Source organism: Melanostigma gelatinosum (genome assembly GCF_949748355.1).
Source record: "Melanostigma gelatinosum genome assembly, chromosome: 6".
NCBI classification, from domain to species: Eukaryota; Metazoa; Chordata; class Actinopteri; order Perciformes; family Zoarcidae; genus Melanostigma; species Melanostigma gelatinosum.
Genome location: NC_136639.1, coordinates 3,255,467 through 3,275,622, shown reverse-complemented (window position 1 = coordinate 3,275,622; position 20,156 = coordinate 3,255,467). Strand labels below are relative to the sequence as shown.

At 45.7% G+C, this 20,156-nt stretch overlaps 2 protein-coding genes across 3 annotated transcripts in view; both read left to right on the top strand.

Moving 5' to 3' along the window:
* The window catches only part of rasgef1ba (RasGEF domain family, member 1Ba), an 83,191-nt gene that overhangs the window by 48,634 nt on the left and 14,401 nt on the right, over nucleotides 1–20,156 (top strand). The window contains exons 1-4 of one of the 2 annotated variants that reach the window (XM_079270191.1): nucleotides 13,190–13,366; nucleotides 17,857–18,039; nucleotides 18,403–18,525; nucleotides 18,672–18,809. In XM_079270191.1, the coding sequence (XP_079126317.1) occupies nucleotides 17,863–18,039; nucleotides 18,403–18,525; nucleotides 18,672–18,809 (438 nt within the window). In that variant the 5' untranslated portion in view covers nucleotides 13,190–13,366; nucleotides 17,857–17,862. Of the gene's footprint in view, nucleotides 1–13,189; nucleotides 13,367–17,856; nucleotides 18,040–18,402; nucleotides 18,526–18,671; nucleotides 18,810–20,156 lie in introns of those variants that run through there. The other variant, XM_079270190.1, reaches the window with a different exon arrangement.
* On the top strand, nucleotides 5,925–9,180 carry LOC306778602 (uncharacterized protein). The gene is made up of 3 exons (XM_079270192.1): nucleotides 5,925–6,029; nucleotides 7,209–7,838; nucleotides 8,457–9,180. Exons 1-3 carry the CDS (start codon nucleotides 5,981–5,983, stop codon nucleotides 8,954–8,956), a joined length of 1,179 nt encoding a protein of 392 aa, XP_079126318.1. The 5' UTR covers nucleotides 5,925–5,980; the 3' UTR covers nucleotides 8,957–9,180.

The window sequence follows — 20,156 nt, the reverse complement described above, 5'->3', positions numbered from 1 at the left end:
GGTGGCTGTAAAGGGGCGATTGGGGGGCTCCTCTTGTGTGGTCGGGATCAGTTTACCAGAAGAAATGCGGACGCTTGTCTGCGCTGTGAAAACAGTCCGGGCGGTGAAACGCCGAGCATTCCTCGGCCACCAAATGGGGGTCGCCTCGGTAACCTAGGTGGGACGCATTCCTCGCGACCCCCAAAAGCAGAAAGCAGTGGGGAGTTTGGATGGTGGTGGTGGGGGTCTGACGCTGGGATCTGGGGCACAATTCAAGGAGTTTCAAGTTCCCAAAAAAGAAACTCTGGATTGATTCCTCAACAAGCAACTCGTTCTGTGGTTTTCAGGTCAAAGGTTTCTTGCTGTTTGAATTGAACCAAAAGTACTTAAAGTTCTGTTGCGTCACGTTAATTCAACAGATGCTTTTATCCAAAGCGACTTCAATGATACTCGGCCGCGGGTTTCCGTGAAGGTCCTCGTGTCAGAAGGACTGTGAGCTGTGACGGACGTGTGAACACGTCCGTGGATGCAGACTGTAGAATAAAGCCAGCCATGTGGGGTTCAGACGAAGAACATCTTGATAGAAGGAGACGGGGATTGAACCACCAACTCTGACCCACAGTGGATGTGCTTTCTCAGCTGCAGAGCCCCACGGCAGGTCGACAGAGTGGAGGCACGACAAGGGAATCATTCATTCAGCTGTTCACGCCATCGCTCCCCGTCGACCCTGTGATGCAACTCTCGGGCTGGTGGACGGAGAGCACCGGCCGACATTCTCCATTCATGATCGCGATCACGCCTCTCCCTTACATGAGATTGTCCTTCCTTCTTTGGTAACAAAAAACAACAACTTCGTGGAATTATCCACGACCGCAAAGTGTGCGGTATTTTTGGCGTCTTTGTTCCACTTTTAGCTCGTCGGTTCCCGTTTGAAGCGACAAACAGAGGAAGAAGGAACTCAAGGTGGAAATGCCCGTGGAGTTACACAGCCTCGCGGATGACTGTGACTCAAATGAGGCGTACAGGAAGTGTGGCTGAAGATAATTTTAGATTTACATGACGATAAACAGAAAGGTGCACTGTGACCTATACGCAGTTGCACTGGATCTGAAGACGTCGTCATCGAGTTTCTCCCGAAGCCAAATCTTTTACCACACAGATGATCTCTCGCACTTCATTAGATGTGACGTGTGTTTTTCTTCTCCTACAGGCATCTGGAGCTGGAGGAAGTGTTTTGAAGCACAGATGCTCTGCCATAAGTTTGCTGTTGGTCAAAACGTGGCCTCTGCTAAATTGGTGGCTACTATAAAAATGCAAGGAAATTATAGGGCGTCCAGGCCGGGGACCAAGACTTCTGTGAGTCATCTGAGAGGCTGGAGCGACGCTTTGAAAACAGAGGGGCTCACCACTCCACATCGCAACAGCTCCAAAGCCCGCTTTTTATGGCTGACAAATGACCTGCCGGGGTTTTTCTTTTCATTCTGTGGTTTCGGCATCCCACCGTGGTGCAGAGGCATGTGCTTTGCAGCTGCAAATCGCAGCGATAGGGGAACATTTTCCGCACGGGTTGCTGTAATATCAACAGGCCGTGATGAGCTTATGACTACCGCCAAAAGACATGAGATTCACCCGTCTTCTGTAGAAGGTATCTGCAAAATGAGGAGCGCACATATGGACTCCAGCGGTCTCATTTCTGTTTTATTTCTGCAGGGATGGAAACGGGTCTTCTGATTGCTGACCAGAAGGACTGTGATAATGAGGGATGTGCGGGTTTGCAGGATTAATAACAGCGGGCTGAGAATAGCACTGCGTTAAAGAAATGCTTGATTAGTTGCTTACGGAAGCTGGCGAGAAGATGAAACGTGATCCCCGTGTCCAGTTTGAGGAAGCGTATCACGTGTAATCCGTGTTTAGATTCTCGCTTTCTCTTTTAATTGCTGACGCAACATAGAATCTCTGTCAGCAGGGGCAGCGATTGGCTCGTCACTACACCACTGCAACAAAAACCACAAGCTGAACCCCCCCCCCCCTCCCAAAAAAAGCACAGATTCCAGGAATTGCTGCACTGCTCCCACGTCGAGTCTTTGTTAGTGTCTGGTGTGAAAGTTTGCGAACTGCTGATGTAAACAGCACGGCGGCTGCTGGTTGTCAGGAGACATGAAAGCGGAGGAGCAGCATGAAGGGAGAGGTCCTGAGCCTCCACAGTGATCCTCGGTCCTCCAGCGCTGTGAGCCGTCTGTACCTCACCGCGCCGTGTGCTCGCTGACCTGGTTCTCTGCACTACAAATCACACCGCGAGAAGATCTACAGCCTGTCTCCACCCCCCCCCCCCCCCCCTTTTGAGGACGAGAGCGAAGACGATCCAGGAGACGGTGCAGGCTCTGCTCTTGTTTATTTTATTGCGGCCATATATTATAAAAGCCTGGCTCTTTTCTTTTGGGGTCCGCAGACTCTTCCTTAAATTGTCCTTCCTCTGAAGTCCGAGAGAACAAAGCCTAATAATTACAGCGTCTCCCACACCAGAAAGATCACAGGTGTACACCGCGTAGCACCAAAGTTTTCCAGTAAAATCGATGTGTCCACCAGGAGTCCTGCCTTTATCCTTTCCCTGCTCACACTTTGTAGGTTGCTAAGGTGTCCACTAATGCTCTAAAAGTGTCCAGGTGTGTGTTGTGAGTATTTTGGAAAGTGTGTGTGTGTGGGGGGGGGGGGGGAAGCCTTCTTGTGAGAGAGGAGTATGTGAAGTTCCCCAGCGGGGCACAGCCTGGAGGCATGCTTGAGTAATGAGATGAATGTCCAGGCGACTGTCTCGGCTCCCGTCTTCCTCTGTAATTACCTGTGCTGTGGTGGACTCATCGTGTGTGTGTGTGTGTGTGTGTGTGTGTGTGTGTGTGCTCCCAAGCAGTCGGTGCTGTGCTGTGAGGAACAACCTTTATATCAGGCAGCAGTTCCAGGGCTCATAGTTATGTCAGGCCGTCGTATCGGATCAGATCGTGGTATTGTATCTTCGTGTCCGATCATTAGACCATATCCTCGTATCATATGACAAGATAACAACATGGACTTTGTAATGTTCTTTGTAATTTACTGGAAGTCAAACATGCAGAGATGGAGATGCAAACTGAAAGCACCGGAAAAGCCTCCGAATGACCAGTGTGCTGCTGGTTGTTTGTCTGGATTATTGTGTGACTGTGTTCGACCAAATAGCAATAAAAAAAGGATTCACTTGTCTTTGTTGCTCACTTTGTCACTCTTTCTATCTCACTCTTTTAGTGCAGCGGTTGGGAAGTTGTGCAATGGTGAAATGACAACAACATTGAAAGTAAATTCTTTGTTCAGATCAAGTACCGATACCACTGACAAATGTTCCTGGACCATCGGAAAGTCCCACCCCAGCACCACCAAGTTTCTGTAACTACGTCCCTAGAACCAACACTAAGACCTGGTTCCTGTGGGTGAAGGTTTCTCTACTATGGAGCCCAACTTCCAGTACGACAAGAGGACTTTTTCACGTCCTGTTGTGCCTTCCCCCTCGTCATGTGCTGATGAAGTGTACAGTACACTCAAAAATCCCCACTGCCGTTCCTATTTAAATGTCTCTTTCCTCATTGTGAGATGTATTCAGGAACATTTAACTCCCAGACCAGTGAAGAGTTCATTTCTGTTGTGTTCTCAGTTCATCTGTCATCTGACTCCTGGAAGAAATGAAAGTCCCTATTTAGGAGATTCTGTTTTTATCACTACATTTAAAAGCATGTTAAGCATAGTTAATCAATGTGGAGCCACTTTTAATTTCAGTAGTAAAGTTCTGCATCATATCATATAAACGTGTGTTTTTCATGTACAAATAAACGAGTAACTCTAAGTTTTAAATAAGTGTAGTCCAGTAAAAAGTACAGTAGTTACCTCTGCGATGTAGTGAAGTAGAAGTATAAAGTGTAAACTCTCGTAATGTACAATTACCTGAAAATTGCATTGAAGTACAATGCATGATTAAATGTACTTGCATTGCACCGCTGCATAAGGCAATACGCTGCATCACAACAAAGAGATGTAGATGGCAGAAAGCGGCCTCGGCTGTAAATTCCACCGACATTCTCTTTAAAGATTCCTGTTAAACTCATTCCAAGTCACTCTAACAGAACAAAGGCTGAAAGCTCCAAATGCAAATATCACTGCAGGAAAGCAGACTGAATCTGCATTAGCAGACTGGATCTGCATTAGCATCACTTTAGAACCCCCCCCCCCACCCCCCTCCCTCAACCTATAATTGCTGTGTTTGTGGATAAAAGACTGAGGAGATGAACCAGTTTAATGGAGAGAGGAACACCAGAAGACCTTAATGCTCTCAGCAGACATCCAGAGACGAGCCATTAGCACGTCGCAGCCTCTTTGAGGAGCCGTTTCCTCCCAATGGTGCCCTCTTATTATTCCAAACTGAGACGAATTTGCGGCCTCTGGGGACGTGTTCACACTTAACAGTTTAAAATGCATCGTGATTGCATGTGGATGGCTAAATACTAGTGCCCAAGATGCACGTCGGAAGCATCGGGATTTGAGTGCTTTATCTACATTCTGTGGTTGTCAGAGACATGTGATCATATAGCTACATATTTAGAGTTGACTTGGTCAATTGCTACTTTGTTCACTATATTCTACTTCAGTCTCACCTGGAACGATGTACAATCTGGATACAAGAAAAGGGATCTAAAAAGGACCTCATCGGCCATTTAGACCCTGAAAAAGCTTTGTGTAAAAACATTCAAGGGTCCCGCCACCTTATTTCAGAAAAAATATGTACGATAGTCAACGGGAAGAAACAAATAACTGCTTAATACTGTTTGAATTGTGCCATGAATTACACATATGATGTTTGTCAGTTTAAAAGATGCTTTTCCATGTGTTTATAAAGACTACACACCCAAAAGAGGCATACGTGACGTCTGAAGCTACGAAGCCTCTGTGTTTAGGATCAGGATGTTCTCACAACAGAGGCTCGCTCGCTCTTTTGTTTCCCGGCTGATAAAAGGACTTGCTGGATAAAACACATTGTGTAAGATAACGTTACATTTGTGACTGGCTATAGCTAAGTTAGCTAGCTAGCAAGCCAAGGTAACGGCCGTGTTGGTGACATTCATTGAAATGAGTGGCGCATTTATTCATGCATTGCTGTGCACTAACTTGTGCCTTACTTACTTGCTGTAATTGAATAATGGAATTTTATTTTACATTCAAAGTCTAATTGTTTACATTAACCTAAACTAGCATATGCATTTACATCTCTTTAATATCTGAAGGTGTCACTCTACTTCCATCGTGACTCTAGAGATACTACATGTATTATGTTGATACTTTGATTCACATTATCAACACCTGATCATAAGCTTTTAGATAAATAACTAATTTGATATGCAGGAAACGTATCCCGTTGCATCACAGCTTCATCCAAGGTTTGCACATTATATTTGCAAAAACTCACAGTGCACTTGTTTGAATAAATATTCTACAACACAGTGCGATATGAATATACTTCTTATGAAAAAGGAATGAATAATAAGATACAATAACATAAAACTGTAATGATCCCAGAGGAGGTATGAATAATTATAGGACCTGTAAAGACACAAAAAAATATAGGACAAATGGGAGCTTTGCAGATTGAGACGAAAATAATTCAAGAATATGTAACACATTGTCAGTATAATATGTAAATTCGTTTTATGGGCAAGATATTGCTTTGGTGTGCCCAATAAAAAACGGACACAGGAGAAATGTGTGCACAGTACAATGTTATTGTTTCATTAAGTAATGTGTCGTTACTGTCATCATAGTCTTTTTATTTTTATGAATTGATTTCGTATTCACACAACTCAACCACACGTGTGACGTCACGCGCTTGAAGCAACGTCACCCGGAAGAGAGCGGCGTCAACCCGGAAGTGAGCAGCGGCGCTCTGTGTGTGTGAGTGGGGGAATGTTTACATTTTCTTCAGAGCGTTAAAATGAATCCTCCGATGATCAACTCGACCAGCTCCGTTTCGACGATCAGAAGTAAGAATCCTTTAAGCCACCGACATGTTTGTATTGTTGTAAACAGGCAGCAGAGAGTCAGTTAGACAAACACAGTCGTGTAGCTATAGGTTAGCTAACTGTTAGCAGCTAGCATTAGCTGTGTTTGTGACAAGGAGCAGAGTTAGCTTCCTGGTTATTAAGCTGTTGAACCATTCGTTCGCTAAATATCCTGTTTGCACAATGACACCCTGGGTGTTTCAGTGTTATATTGTACTAGTATTGTCACTTATGTATCTGAATTAGCTTGCTGGCTAACCTTCCAACTTTTCACATGGAAGTTGTCGCACTGTAACGTTCAGTTTGAGCCAACAGCTTGTTATCTGGCTAATTAGCAAACATGAGTAACGTGAGAACATGATCTCTGCTAGAGAGGGGCATGAATACATGTTTCTGAATCCAGCCAGGGTTTATGACACTATTATAAACTGTTATGTTATTGAAGCTAGTTTATAAGTTTGAAGGTAAGTTTAGTTCCTAACTTCTGCAATTCATGCACACTGTGTTATGAATGTGAATCTATCAAGTAGCCTTTATTTCCCTGCAGAATTATGTCATGATGAGAAAACTCCATGTAAATATACTACCACACGTCTAAATTAAAGCTGCTATGGGCTGAATCCCTTTTTTTCCGAGTTCTGAATCATCGTTACCTAAAATCTGTGTAGATGTTTGGGTGAGTTGGTCACCTGCGTACTTCTGGTTTGAGATCACATAGTTAGATGTAGAGAATGATTAAGGATGTCTGCTGTGTGCATAGCTGCTACTCTGCTGTGGTTGTTACCTCTCGAACAGTTCAGACCAATGCAGTAATAGAGAGCCGATGTATCGTGGCATCACACTGGAAGGTGTTTCTAATATTTCCCACCGCTTGTATGTCAGTGAGGATGGAGTAATTATTTATAAAGTACTTTTTCGTGGAGTTTGTTTTCCAACCTTGCACCTACAGGTGTTATGTTTATTAATGCTCCGTCTTCTATTGTTGCACAAAACCTCAGAAAATCCCTTTTCAGGAAGTGATCATTTTGCTAATTCAAATCAAGTGTCAACGTTGTAGCACATGTCCATTTCATGATGTCTGTGATGAACTCATAACCCCCGACCACCAGCTCTCCTCTGTGACGCTGCAGACTGTTTTCATCTGTGTCTCTGTATGCGCAGGAAAACGAGAAGCCGAGCGCTCCGTTAACTGGACGGTGGATGAAACTCAGGTGCTGCTGTGCGCCTGGAGCGACGAGCGCATCCAGAAGAGTCTGGCAGAGAACCTGCGCAACCGGCACGTCTTCAAACACCTCTCGACCCGCATGAGTGAAATGGGCTTCTCTCGGAGTCCACACCAGTGCCGGCTTCGAGTCAAGACTCTGAAGGCCAACTATGTGAGAGCCAAACTGCAGAGGAGTGTCGACAGCTCGCAGCCTTGCACTTTCAGATATTTTGCAGAGATTGATGCGGTGTTGGGCCGCAGGTCAGCGGGAGGGCCTTATTTAGTTCCTCCAGAGCGGATGGCGACGCATCGCCCCGACTCCATTGACAGGACAGGAAGTATCCCGCCAGATTTAAACTCCAATGTCGAGATTAGTGAACACCATCTTGGTTCTTTGGAGAGGGCAGGAAGACAGTGTTTGAGCTCTTTTGAGGAGAAGGGAGGCCATCAGACGTGGCAGCTCGACGCTGAAGTCAAGTTGGAGGACAGAGAAGATTCAACGGACGAGTACGAGTTCAGCAATTCAGGATTACCACAGCGACACCACGGAATCTACCTGGAATCATCCATCCACCGTGAAATGACTGGTATGTACTGTGATTATTATATAATTCATAATACCCACCAAATATTAAATACATATAATAATTAATAAAAATGGATTTGACGCATTGTCATCTGGCTGTTTATGTCCTTATAGTTTTCGTCTTCACCAGATTATAACTAATAATACATATATAAAAAATATAATACTGTTTAGGGTCTGCATCTCTACCCAGCGCCAGAGATGGAATGTAAATTCAGCATATGATTTTAATATTACACTTATCTATATCTGCATTTTTGAACACTTGTGCAGTCGGTTCACGTGTTTCAGATCGTTTCTTGTTCGATCAGATAGCAAAACAAATAAAAAATGACATTTTAGAAGTGCAGCTGTTTTCTGTGCATATGAGAACAAAGCTTCTTCACTTTGTCAACGTAGGCGCCTTAAAGCTCACGGTGACCATCTCTAGATCGCTGTCGATAATATTAAGATATTCAGTTTACAGTCCCACTATGGTAGCTGGAACCAGAGAAAGTTTAAATCATTTCAAAGTAATTAATGTACTGTCGATGTACTAATCCATTAATTGTTTAATCTACAAAGATGATCCTGTCATCAGTAATAATCTCATTCCTGTGTCTTACATCCTGTTTCATAGGTCCACAAGTGGAGAACAGCTTGAGGACTCCTTCCCCACATGTAGTACCACCTCCACCTCCAGCTGCTCCCCCTCCCCCCCCTCTTCTCCAGTCCGCTGCCTCTCCTCTCCCCGCACCCCCAGATCCAATCCCCAACACCCTCCCCGCGTGTGCTCCTCATCACCCGGAGTCCTCCTGCCTCGAGCACCTGTCGGAGGGCTTCCAGCGGCTGGCGTCGGAGATGCGGGGCCTGCTGTCGCAGCTGGAGAGCCAGCGGCAGGAGCAGGCTCGCTGGCATCAGGATCTCCTGGCACAGTGGCTGGAGAGGGAGGAGCGCCGGCAGAGGGAGGTGGCCGAGAGGGAGGAGAGGAGGGAGAAAGCTCGCATGGAGCACGAGATCAGGGTCCTGGAGCTCCTCACCGGTCTAGCCAGAGAACAGAGGTGTAACTGTGCAGGCAGCCAGACCGTCGCAGAGGCGCCAGCTGGTCTGAATCATACCACGAACAAAGGAGGAAGCTAGGATGAACCAACACCGAGGATATATTTTAACCCAAAGTGTGGAAGAGTATTCAGGCTCAGGTGGAACCAAATTATGCAGAAACAGTGTCTTCAGGGCGGCTGGGATGAAGCCTTAATCCTGAGCAATACGGAGGGAAATTTAATCAAAACCAAATTCAGGAAAAGACTCAAAATCACAAGAGTCTGTGAGGAAGATGATCGCTCGAAGACATTACAGTTGAAGTGTGGAGAAGATTTCTTAGGTGTCCCTTGATTGCACCAAATGTAATGGAAACTGTTTCATGCACTTTTATATCAATTAAAAAGACAAGATATTTTCAACCAGTTTTTTTGCCACTGGGATTTGTTTACCAACATTGTTGCCTTTTGGCACTAATGGAAAAGTCTTTATCTCGCTGATGGTTGGCAACGTTGACACGTTGCTCAACAACCCGAGTGACGACTTCATCACTTCTGTTAGTCTGCATTCACACCGAGCCAGGCGTTGCTGCCATTAGAGCAGCATTAGAGGGTTGTTATTCGGTGTTGGGGGGGGGGGGGGGGTTCACCTAAGGGGCCCGTTTGATTTGAACGGTTACATGTTTGACCACCGCAGCACGACGTCGAATTTATGTAACAAAGCGCACACAGCACTCAGACAAATAGTTCACTGAGTAAAGCGCTACAAAGACGTCTGAGTGTTTTACAAAGACGGACAAATCGTAAATATTATTTTCCCGTCAACTCAAATTAGATATTTTATGTATTCAATTCATGACTGTTGTTCTCTACAGGGCTTGTTTAAAGGCAACAAATGTAGGCCATGAATATGCAACTGAACAATGGTGCAAGTTGACTTTTTACATTTTTAATGTAGATCATTTATCACAGGTTACGTGCAGGAAATACAAAGATGCTGACTGTACAGCAGGTGGTGATTCTGGCTGTTGTGGCTGATTATTGTCAGTCTACATTTTGGTGATTTATTGATCACATGCTCCGTGTTTCTGAAACCTTTTGTAAACTACTTGGAACTCCAACGAGACCTTTAATTACAGCTTAAGATCAGAAGTGCACAATTCAATCAACGTCTTAAACTTAAAGCTGTCGATACATTAGATCGACATAAATGATAAATGTATTTCTGTGACATAGCGAAGACATCGCACAGAGAGTTCTGACACCGATGGGGTGAAGGGAAAATATTAATCTATGATGAGTAATAGTCATCAGCCTTCATCCCGAAACAATAACATAGTCAGAGGAAAAAAGAGATATAAATATCAGAAAATTTCAATTCAATTTGAAAAAGTCAAATATATGTGAATTACACTGACGAGCTTCACTCAGGATGTTTGTCCGTGACCTGTGACCTGGCTGCTGCATCGGCGGCACCAATGGGAAACCTCTCACTGTAGATCCCCGATGCCCGTCTTCACCGCTCCGTGTTGAGGCTGTATGTGGAGCGCCGCACAGACGTCAAGTCAGTGTTTATTCATTTCCCTGCAGGAACATTTGAAATCCAGCACATCGGACTGGATATCACGCTTGCGTAAGCGACCTTTAGCACAGTTCTGGTCCTCCAGTCTGGCTCTTTGTGAACATCTCATGTCTTCAGTTCTTCTGTGGACACGTTGTACCTTTTACAGGCTGGTCAGATGTGATGTATATGTTGCTGTTAAACCCTGAGTGGCCTTTTTCTGTGATGGGGAGTCTTTTTCTTCCGTCTTCACACTCTTTAGCTGTGACACCTCCGGGCTGCTGCTGCCCCACACTGATTGTTACCTGGATAGACAAACACGGGCTGCCCTGCAGGTACAGAGTGTGAACTCGTTGGCTTGGAAAATCCCCACTTCCTTTAGCTTTTAACAATGCTAATCAACACTGGTCAGGCTCGTATTCTGTGATACGGACGTGTTTGCAACCAGACACAGGAATACTTAAAGAATACAGCTTTCTTACTATAAACAAATCCCTTTAAAAGACCAAATCCAACAAGGACTGTATCTGCTAACAGGTGTGTGTATCCTGAGCCGGATAGATCTTCTGTGCCATAGAGCTCCATTGTTCAAAATGATTAATAACACACCAGTGAGCCACACTGCTGCACTACATGAACATGAACATAAACAATCAAGTTCATTTTGACTCAATCCCACATGCACCGTACTGCTGCTCCACATTCTCACTAGAAAACCAAAAGTGGATTAATCCACCGGTGAAAGTAGTCCCCAACAAGAACAGCTGTTTGAGGAAATCACTGAGCTTTCTATAAAAATCAAACTAGATATTATATTTCAACCCAATCGCCAGACAAATGTTGTCTTTGTTTGTTTCTTCCAAACCAAGAGATGCGGTGAATGTTGACTTGTCTTGATCCAGAATAAATAAGTGTTTTAAAGGTTTAGGATGATGCAATATAACTAATTAACAATGTTAACTTTTGGTTCCACACGGGACTCGAACAGCGGCCTCCTGGGTGAAAGTCAGCTGTCCTGAAAGACCCAAACTGGAAGACATTTTGTTCAAGAACTTGTTAACCTTTTCCAAATACACAGACTTATACGGTTTCTTGACCATTGTTTATGTTGTTTGTGTCCAACGCAAAGACTGCAACCCTCATCTTTGTGGTCAAACTCTGTGCAGCCCTTTAAGCGAGAGGGGTTATATACGTCAATCTGCGCTAATATCAGATTACCAGATTAGGGATGATTTGCTGTTACACCGTGACTTATTACTCTGCTCAGTGTGGAGGAAAGTCTCTGTGTTAGTCACCTTTCGCACAATAACGAATATTTCATTGTGTTGTCGTCATATTGTCGTGATCTAGGGATGACTGTATTGACCTGTTGCTCCACCATTTTGTTCCAGACTGAATCAGATGGGTTGCCGTGACATTTGGTCCAGACATTCATGGTCCCCAGAGGATGAGTATCCTGCTGACTCAGCTGACTTTTACTCCAGTGTGCCATGGTGTTGAGTTGATGTTGAGCTATTTGGAGGATTGTTGTGATCTCAGCCAGGCGAAACCCTGGAGAGAGTTTACGTGTTTGTTTGTGAGTGACTGAGTGAGTGCTCCCCTCTGTCCACAGCTAAGGGGCACAATGTTTTGGGTGACTAGTGATGTGATGGCTACATGCTGGACTGCTGAGTAGCTCCCCGCCGTTGCTCTGCGGCTCACTTTTATTGTGTTTTTTGGACGGTGTGGTTCAGCTCATGAAACTACCAGTGCACTCGCTGCTGTGCTTCACCGCTGCTGATTGTAATGTTACCGAACAGCATGATGAGTTCACCTTTTGTGTTTTGGCACGATTGTATGAAGCGTATTATACAACAGCTTCGAGCCCGTTGCTTGTAAAATGTTATTTTTCTACTTAATGTTTCAGTTTGAATGAAGTCTGTTTGACGATGCCGGTTGTATTCATTTCATCACACAATACATCGCAGACGCACATCGCGGAGATCTGCACTTTTAGTGCAACTTAGACATGTACGTTCCCCTCAGGTATTTAACTTGGGGATCCCCTGACTTTCCAAAATGCAACATGTTTCATTTGTCCAGTAGTTTCATTTATTAACAACCTGGGACATTCCCACCAGCCCGAGCTGTACTTTCCGTTGCTAATTAGCAAATGTGAAACTAAGATGGTGAACATTGTAAACAAACCAGTCTCACAGGGCTGCTAACGTCTTCGTGTTATAATTTTAAGGCAAGACTTTTGTGTTTATATTGCACATTTTATTAAAAAAAACTATAAAAATGAAAAATACACCACTTGAAGATAAGAAACTCACATCACCACACAGACAGAAACGGATGTTAAACCTGAGAAAATAGGATCGCTGCATTGTTGTATCTGACATATTCCTGTCGGCCGAATAACATCAATCTGAATTGAGAATTGAAACATGCACGAGGAAGAGTGAGAGCGACACAGATGGAAGAAGTTTCGATGGAGAAAGGAAAAGAGAAATGAAATTGAGAACGAGAGAGGAGGGGGAGGATGAGGAGGGAGGGAGGGGGGTTCCTCTCCTCTCCTCTCCTCTGATTGGCTGCTGCCTCTCCCCTCACAATAAAGTCTTGAGGCTGCACGCGGCTCCGAAGCTCAGACTCACGAGAGAAGAGCGACGGAGCAGCAGCAGAAACACAGCCGGAGCTGTCATTCGGTTCAATGCGGATTCTTCTCTCGCCACGAACGAACCCGCGCCGCTGAAACCGACAGTTCACCTTCTGCTTTCCCGCATTTGCACCTGAACAATGCGGCAGTGAGGGAGCGGAGCACTGGAGAGGGACTGCTGGGTTTCACCGCCTCGGGTTTATTCACATGTAAAGAAAGAAAGAGGGAGAAAGTGTCGGCTGTTGGAAGGCGGTTTTGCATAATTTCTGCAAAGGATACGAGTTTTATTCGCACCTGGATCCCTGCTTGCTGAGGTGAGCTGTGCGCATTGGTTGAGCGGATATTTAAGGAGTGTTGACTGAATGGTGTTCTGTGTGCGCACCTTGGAAGCACGGCGCTTGTCCACAGTGCGCGCAGGTGGTGGGAAGAGCGCACTTAATCTCCAGCGTGTTAAAGAACTGACCGCTCAATTTAAAGCTCTTTTCCACTAAAATTACCACATCAGCTCGAGTTATTGTTTAAATGACCCTTTATTGCAGCAAGAGTGCCGGCAATGCGCCTTTATTGAATTTATCCAAATGTGTTCTCTCCATGATCAAAACAAACGTGTGTGTGTGTTTCCCCTAAGTGACCTTTTTTAAAGATCCGTGTCAATGGCTATTTTTAACCCGCACTACCTTCTGTTTAAGAGGACCCCCCCCCCCCCCCCCCCCCCGCATCTCCTCCCGCATAGACGGCGCGGGATCAGTGAAGTTAATCCCGCATCTCTCCTGACCTGCTCTCCCTCTTCTCCTTGGCTTTGCGTGCCGCCGCGCAGTAGTACGAGCGTGCGTCGGGCTTTCCTGAACGTGCTGACATGTTACATGGGTTTATTGGTGATTTGTCGGCTGGCCCGTGGCCGCTGACAGCGTGGGCACTTGAGTGAGTTATTGCTGCTGTGGATTTGCTCGATTGCTCCTGTATTCTGCTGTAGGAGCGACGGCTGTGGTGGGCTTTGTTTGTGCACATGCAGACAAATGGATGCTTTGGGGAAATGGGTTATTGAAGGTATTTGGTGCAAGTGGTGGTGTTTATCTCCGAAAACACACAATCAAAAGCAGCTGTTATTTCCTAATTACGCTCACATTTCTGTTTCCTGGAGCACTTTATTGACTAAAGTTGGTTGAGAAGTGAAAGTGTGGTTATATGCAACTGTTTCCAAATGAGTGAAGCAGGACTACATGCTGAAATAGTCTTTTAAAATGTGGTGAATCCATTTGATTCATAACAGAGATGTCTCAAAACAGACTTCCCCTTTTTAAACTAAACTAAGCCCAGGTTCAACACAGACTCTCATGGCTGTCAAGGACTGCTGACGCCAGGTGACGGAATCCTGAATGGAAGCTGCGATTTTTACCACTCGGTGCCACAGCTGCAAACATTATCCTGAGTCAACACTAGAACAACGCTCAGTAGGTGTGGAGGTAGTCAAGAAGGGCTGTGAGAGCAAAGACGCTCTGAATGTCCTCTTTATAAAGACAAGTCCCAAGATTCGGCAGGTCAAATTGCAGTTTCTTGGGTGGGAAAAGGGGCTCGACTTGACCAAGATAAAATGAAGTGGGACGGACTTGACCAAATGATTGGGACTTGCGTTACACTCGGACCACGTGTCTTGGGACTTGGTTGGGACCAAATCACTTGGGACTTCCTGTTACTTGACCAAATGGCTTTGGACTTAATTGAGACTTGAACGAACTGACTTGGTTGGAACTTGAACAAAATGACTCGACACATGTCTCGTTAACCACGGGAATGACTCTCTGTGTGTTCAGGCTTTTTCATTTACAGCCTCTCAAACTGCTGATGGGCGTTCATCAGGAGCGGCCGTTAACACTGCGGGCATGGCGGGAAGAGCTTGTGATGGCTTGTGTTTAGAGCAAGCCGGGCTCCATCATCCCCCCCCCCCCCCGCCCCGCCCAAATGTTTATGAGACACAAATGACCTGAGAGCTTGTGTCGTTGACGGCGCTGCAGCCTGAAGGTAGTTTCACCGAAATGACGGCGTTTTACTGAGGTTCGGTGCTTTTTTTTAAGCTGCTGCCCTGCTGAGAAAAAAAAAGGGGAAATATTCTGACATTTCCATAACCTTTCGGTGACGCGTGGCCTGAAACTGTTGCAACAGACGTTACAACGCATGATCACATCTTTCAGTTTAATTTCTAAGTTGCCGTGTTTGACCTCCCGGTGTAAATACAGGAGGAAGGAGAGAGAGTCCCAGCATCTCAAGACAACCACGAGAAATACCTGAATCATCCCAGAGACTCAGGGCCTTGTGATAATCAGCCGTTCAGCCAATACTAAAGTGGGAACAGTGTCTGCTTAAAAATAGGCCCGAGTATGAATATTTAAAGAACTGTGGCTAAGAAATTTATCTAGATGTCAAAAAATTCCCTTGTTTCAAGAAATGTTTACCAAAAAGCAACAAGTTGTACGTCAGTTTACAGCTTCATGCCTTTTTAGCAGAGTACAAAAACATCTTTTGAGAACAAACAGACAGAAATTTGAATATCCTCTGTTTTTAAATCCAATTTAAGTCCAAACCAGACTTCTTTCTTTTTTACACAGAGGCAGATGGCCACACACACACACACACACACACACACACACACACACACACACACACAGCCAGCAAGGCTATAATTAATACCATCTATCCAACCTAAGCCCCTCCCTCCCTTCCACCCCCGTAAGAGGGGAGGCAAGCTGTGGCATTTTATTTGTTTACATTCTGCTGCCACGTGGAAACCAACAGCAACGCGCTAAGAGTTCGCTTTAGTCAGGCCAGAAGACTTGCCTGTAAAAAGTACAGATGTACTTTCCAAGATATTTATTTTTGTGTCGGAGACATTAATCTTCAAAGAAGCCCACCTGCCCCTGGTAGCATGAGATTAATCCGGACTGTTGGCCTTTTCAAAGACATCAGAGAGGGACGGCGATGTCTCGCAGCACTGAAGAGTCAACACGACTTGTTGCGATATTAGATTTCATAAACCCACTTCTTCCACGGTGTGGGTTCTGTTGTCTGAGGTTCATATCGGTTTCACCTGTAGAGGTTGTGTGCGTCTGTGGATTTGAGTCGTTTCGGAACATGAAGGTTTGACTCGAACAGTTTAAGATTAATCCCAGTCCTACTAAACTATATATAACTGGTGCCAAATGAAGAAAAGCTGCACCTCTACTGTTATTTACTTCATTGAGTAAATCAAGAATAATTTCAATCGTAAAATGACTTGAACAATGAAGGGAGTGTTACAACTGTTGGACCAAATCAACCCCCACCGTTAATGGCATAAAGCCAGCGTGGGATCAGGGAGTTGGTGGTTTTAGATCCCAGCTGGGAACAGAGACCGCGACGCGTTCTCAGTGCTCGATCACCTGCTGCTGCTGATGTGCGCTCCATCTGAAACCCCAGTGGTTTGTCGCTGAGCTGCTGTGTGGACGGCAGATGTCTGTGGTTGGATGCTACTAAATAGGAAAGCGTAACTATACGGGTCCGTGGAACAGTGCTGCCAAGAAAAGGGCACGAAAGTTCAACCAAATACACCCTCATTGGTGTAAAGAAAGAAGCCGAAACCATTTGACTTCCAGCAGGGTGTCCCTCCATCAGACCCGGTCCGCCGGTCTCTCCCGCTCGGTGGGGGGACGCCACATGGTGCAGCAGATGCTCCGACTCCTCACGGTCACTATTCTCATGGAAATGGCCACGGCTGTCTGGCTGCATAATAGCGATGGTCCGAGCGTGTGCGTGTCTGTGCACGCGTGCATTATGCAGCGGCGCGCGTGTGTGTGTGTGTGTGTGTGTGTGTGTGTGTGTGTGAGAGAGAAAGGGTGGCTGGTTTGCCTCGTGTGGTCGGCGGCTTTAAGTGAACCTATGAATAAACTCGTTCGTCTTGTGATTTTTAAAGGTTAAGCTCAAGTCTTCGGTGTTTGAAAGTATTCTCTGTTTGTCTCTCTGGTCTGATCAGCAGATGTTGATCCCCTTTGACTCGTCTCCCACCTTACATCATGAGTTGTTCCTCCTCCTCGACTCCCACGCTCCTCCTCTCTTTGCGGTAGTGGTGGCTGTAATCGGGCAGCGTGATCGCTCCGCGGTAAAGCAAGTATCACGACGTCCTGCAGGACTTCAGTCTGACCCAGAATCTCTCACGAGCTCTCACACGTTGATGGTGTACGTTTCATTTATTTTTCGTTTGCCTGTTGGAGCACAGATCTTCCTTTTATGAGCTCTCTGTGGGTCGAAAGAGTCGCGTATCCCGTTGCAGATTTCTAGGAAAGTCTAAAAAACCTTGTTTTCTGAGAATTTGGTTATTTCCATCAATTACAAGTTGCTGCTTATGAGATGATGCACACATTTAGGCTGCAGTTATAAGAGTTCTGTAGCGCAAGGCACTAACATAGCCATGGTTAAGGGTTCAACTCCCTGTGAAGCTCAGTGGGGTCAAAACTCAGTAAAACATCTATTCTAGTGGTTTTCATTGTAATGCAGATGACTCACAAACCTTTTTTTATTACTCTCTCATGCTTTTTGTGTCTCAACCACAGTTTGCATTTCAACTTTTTCAGTCGAATGAACTAAACCCAAACCTTAAAATGGACCGCAGGGATCTAGAGGAGGACTGGGTGCTGACTGCGTCCAAACCTTCGCCCTCTGTTAGTGTCTGAGAGCTATTTTGGCTTTTTCTCTCTGCATCAGCGTCTGCGGTGAGACGTGCATCGGCGTGTTGACTGACCGCTTCCCGTGTTTTTGTCTTCTTTCGCCGCTGCAGGACAACATGCCTCAGACTCCACCGTTCACGGGTCAGCTGAACACCGGCGGCTACAACAAGAACCTGTACCAGACCAAGGAGGAAGGCTACTCCGGCCTCTATTACCATGACAACAACCTGGCGTCCGGGTCCCTGGAGGCCCTCATTCACCACTTGGTCCCAACTGTAGACTATTATCCAGATGTGAGTGTTGTTTCTAAACATTTCATCCCGAGTGGTTTCTCTTCCTTTGCATCAAAGTAAAGAGGTGACGACGTTTTACTTTTTGCTCCGTCTGAGCAGCTCTCGTGCTTTGAGACCCTCTCAGTGCCAAAGTCCTTTCCCTGTCTTCGTTTCTTCCTTCATCTTTCCTTCCCAAGTTTAGGAATGACATGTTTGATTCCCCCTTCTTCCTATTTATATATTTGACTGTTTAGGTATCTAAACACTGACTTCATTTCATGTGGCTTTAAAGCCCTTTTTCAAAGATAAAGGATCAATGTGACGCCACGAGATTACTTTTGTATTATTATCGTATTTTATACGCATTTCCTTTCTTCTCCACAGAGGACGTACATCTTCACCTTCCTGCTCAGCTCTCGTCTTTTTATCCGGCCGCACGAACTCATGTCGAAGGTGTGCCACCTCTGCATGGAGCAACAGCGACTCGGCGATCCCCAAGCGGACAAGGTAGTAATAATAATAATAATTCATTCTAGGAATCAGTGGTACGTTGTGGGCTCGTAGCTGCGAACCCGCTGCAAAATCTAGACATGTCCACATCCTAGTCGTGGTTCTGCTCACTCAGTCCTTCTGTCTTTCTGCTGCATCTTCAGATGAGAGCCAGGAAGAGCGCTCCCAAGATCCTCCAGCTGCTGACGGAGTGGACGGAAACCTTCCCGCACGACTTCAGAGACGAGCGCATGATGAGGAGCCTGAAGGAGCTGACCCACCGGCTGGCCAACGGAGACGAGGTCGGTCTTTTTTTTGTTTTCTTCACGCTTATTCACACATTATTCATAAATGAGTTAAGCGACAAAAGACTCGTCTGCTGATGAGATGATGTGTTGTGGTGTTATCACAAGCCGTGCTGTTTTGTAGACCGCATGTGCAGCAAATCTACAGACACAGGCAGATTATTTTGCAGATAGCAGTGGAGGGGGGGGGGGGGGGGGTGGTATCTCTGGTAACAAAGCAGTTTTTGAGGCTGGCTGAGTTGAGAGAAAAGCCCTATTGTTCATTGGCTAGGTGGCTCTATGTGGCTCTATGTGGCGCTCCTTCCTGGGCAGCGTTTGAATAGTTTCACTGCTGCAGAGCTGAATGCCGCTGGCTTAGCGCGCCGTCGGCTTCTGCTGCAGTTTGGATCAAAGTTGACGTCGTCGGGTAGAACTGTTTTCTTTTCTTTTTTTGTCCTGTCGCCTCTGTTGTCTTTGCTGCACATGCAGACCCTCCACTGTTGGGACATTTAGACAGACTAGTTGTTTTGACGAGCGTTGACTCGTGCTCTTGTGTGCCATGAAAGGAAATGCAAACGTGACAACCACAATGATGTCTTTAAAAATGAAGTCGCATCCGTGCACCTCAAAGGAAACGCTACATTTGTGGTGGCAGAGGATTTTGATGGGTGGTGATCAGCTTAGCAGGAAAAAACAGCTCGTCTGGATAAATAGTGGAGCAGAAACGTTTTACAGGAAGTTGTGTAGTGCAGTTATTTCTTGCCCGCTGTTTTCTCCTGCCTCCCAGGATGTTAGATGTTCAGATGTTAGATGTTTCAGATATCATCTTCCTGACCAATGCCGGTACCTAAACTCCGGTGTCGGCCGATACCAATTTCCGATCCGATACCAGTGTGTTAAAAACATTAGTTTTAATTATAAGAAGTAGTTTTCAACAGCTTTGTGCTGTGATTGCTATCGTTGTCCGGCCTGGCTCAGGTTATTAGGACCAGACAGTGATGGAGAAGCAGACGTCCGATAGCAGACGTCCCTCCTGTACTGCTCAGCACAAGAAAAACACAACCCACCCATCCCCACCTGTTTTCATGCAGGTTTCACATGACTCATCAATAGTACAAGCACGAGTATTGATCCTGATTTAATCTAGAAATCAATATGTGTCTCACATGACAACTGGACACATGACTCATTTACAGCCCCCCCATGTCTGCTCCCTTTGTGCAAACCCCCAGCGGTGTAGAGCACATGTTATCTGGCCTCCAGTAACACGCATTCCCTCAGTCGTAGGCACGGACGCTGTGTTGTGCTGGTCACACAAACGTCTTTTGATGTCGCAGTAGAGCGGCTGCAGTTGGCATTAACGCC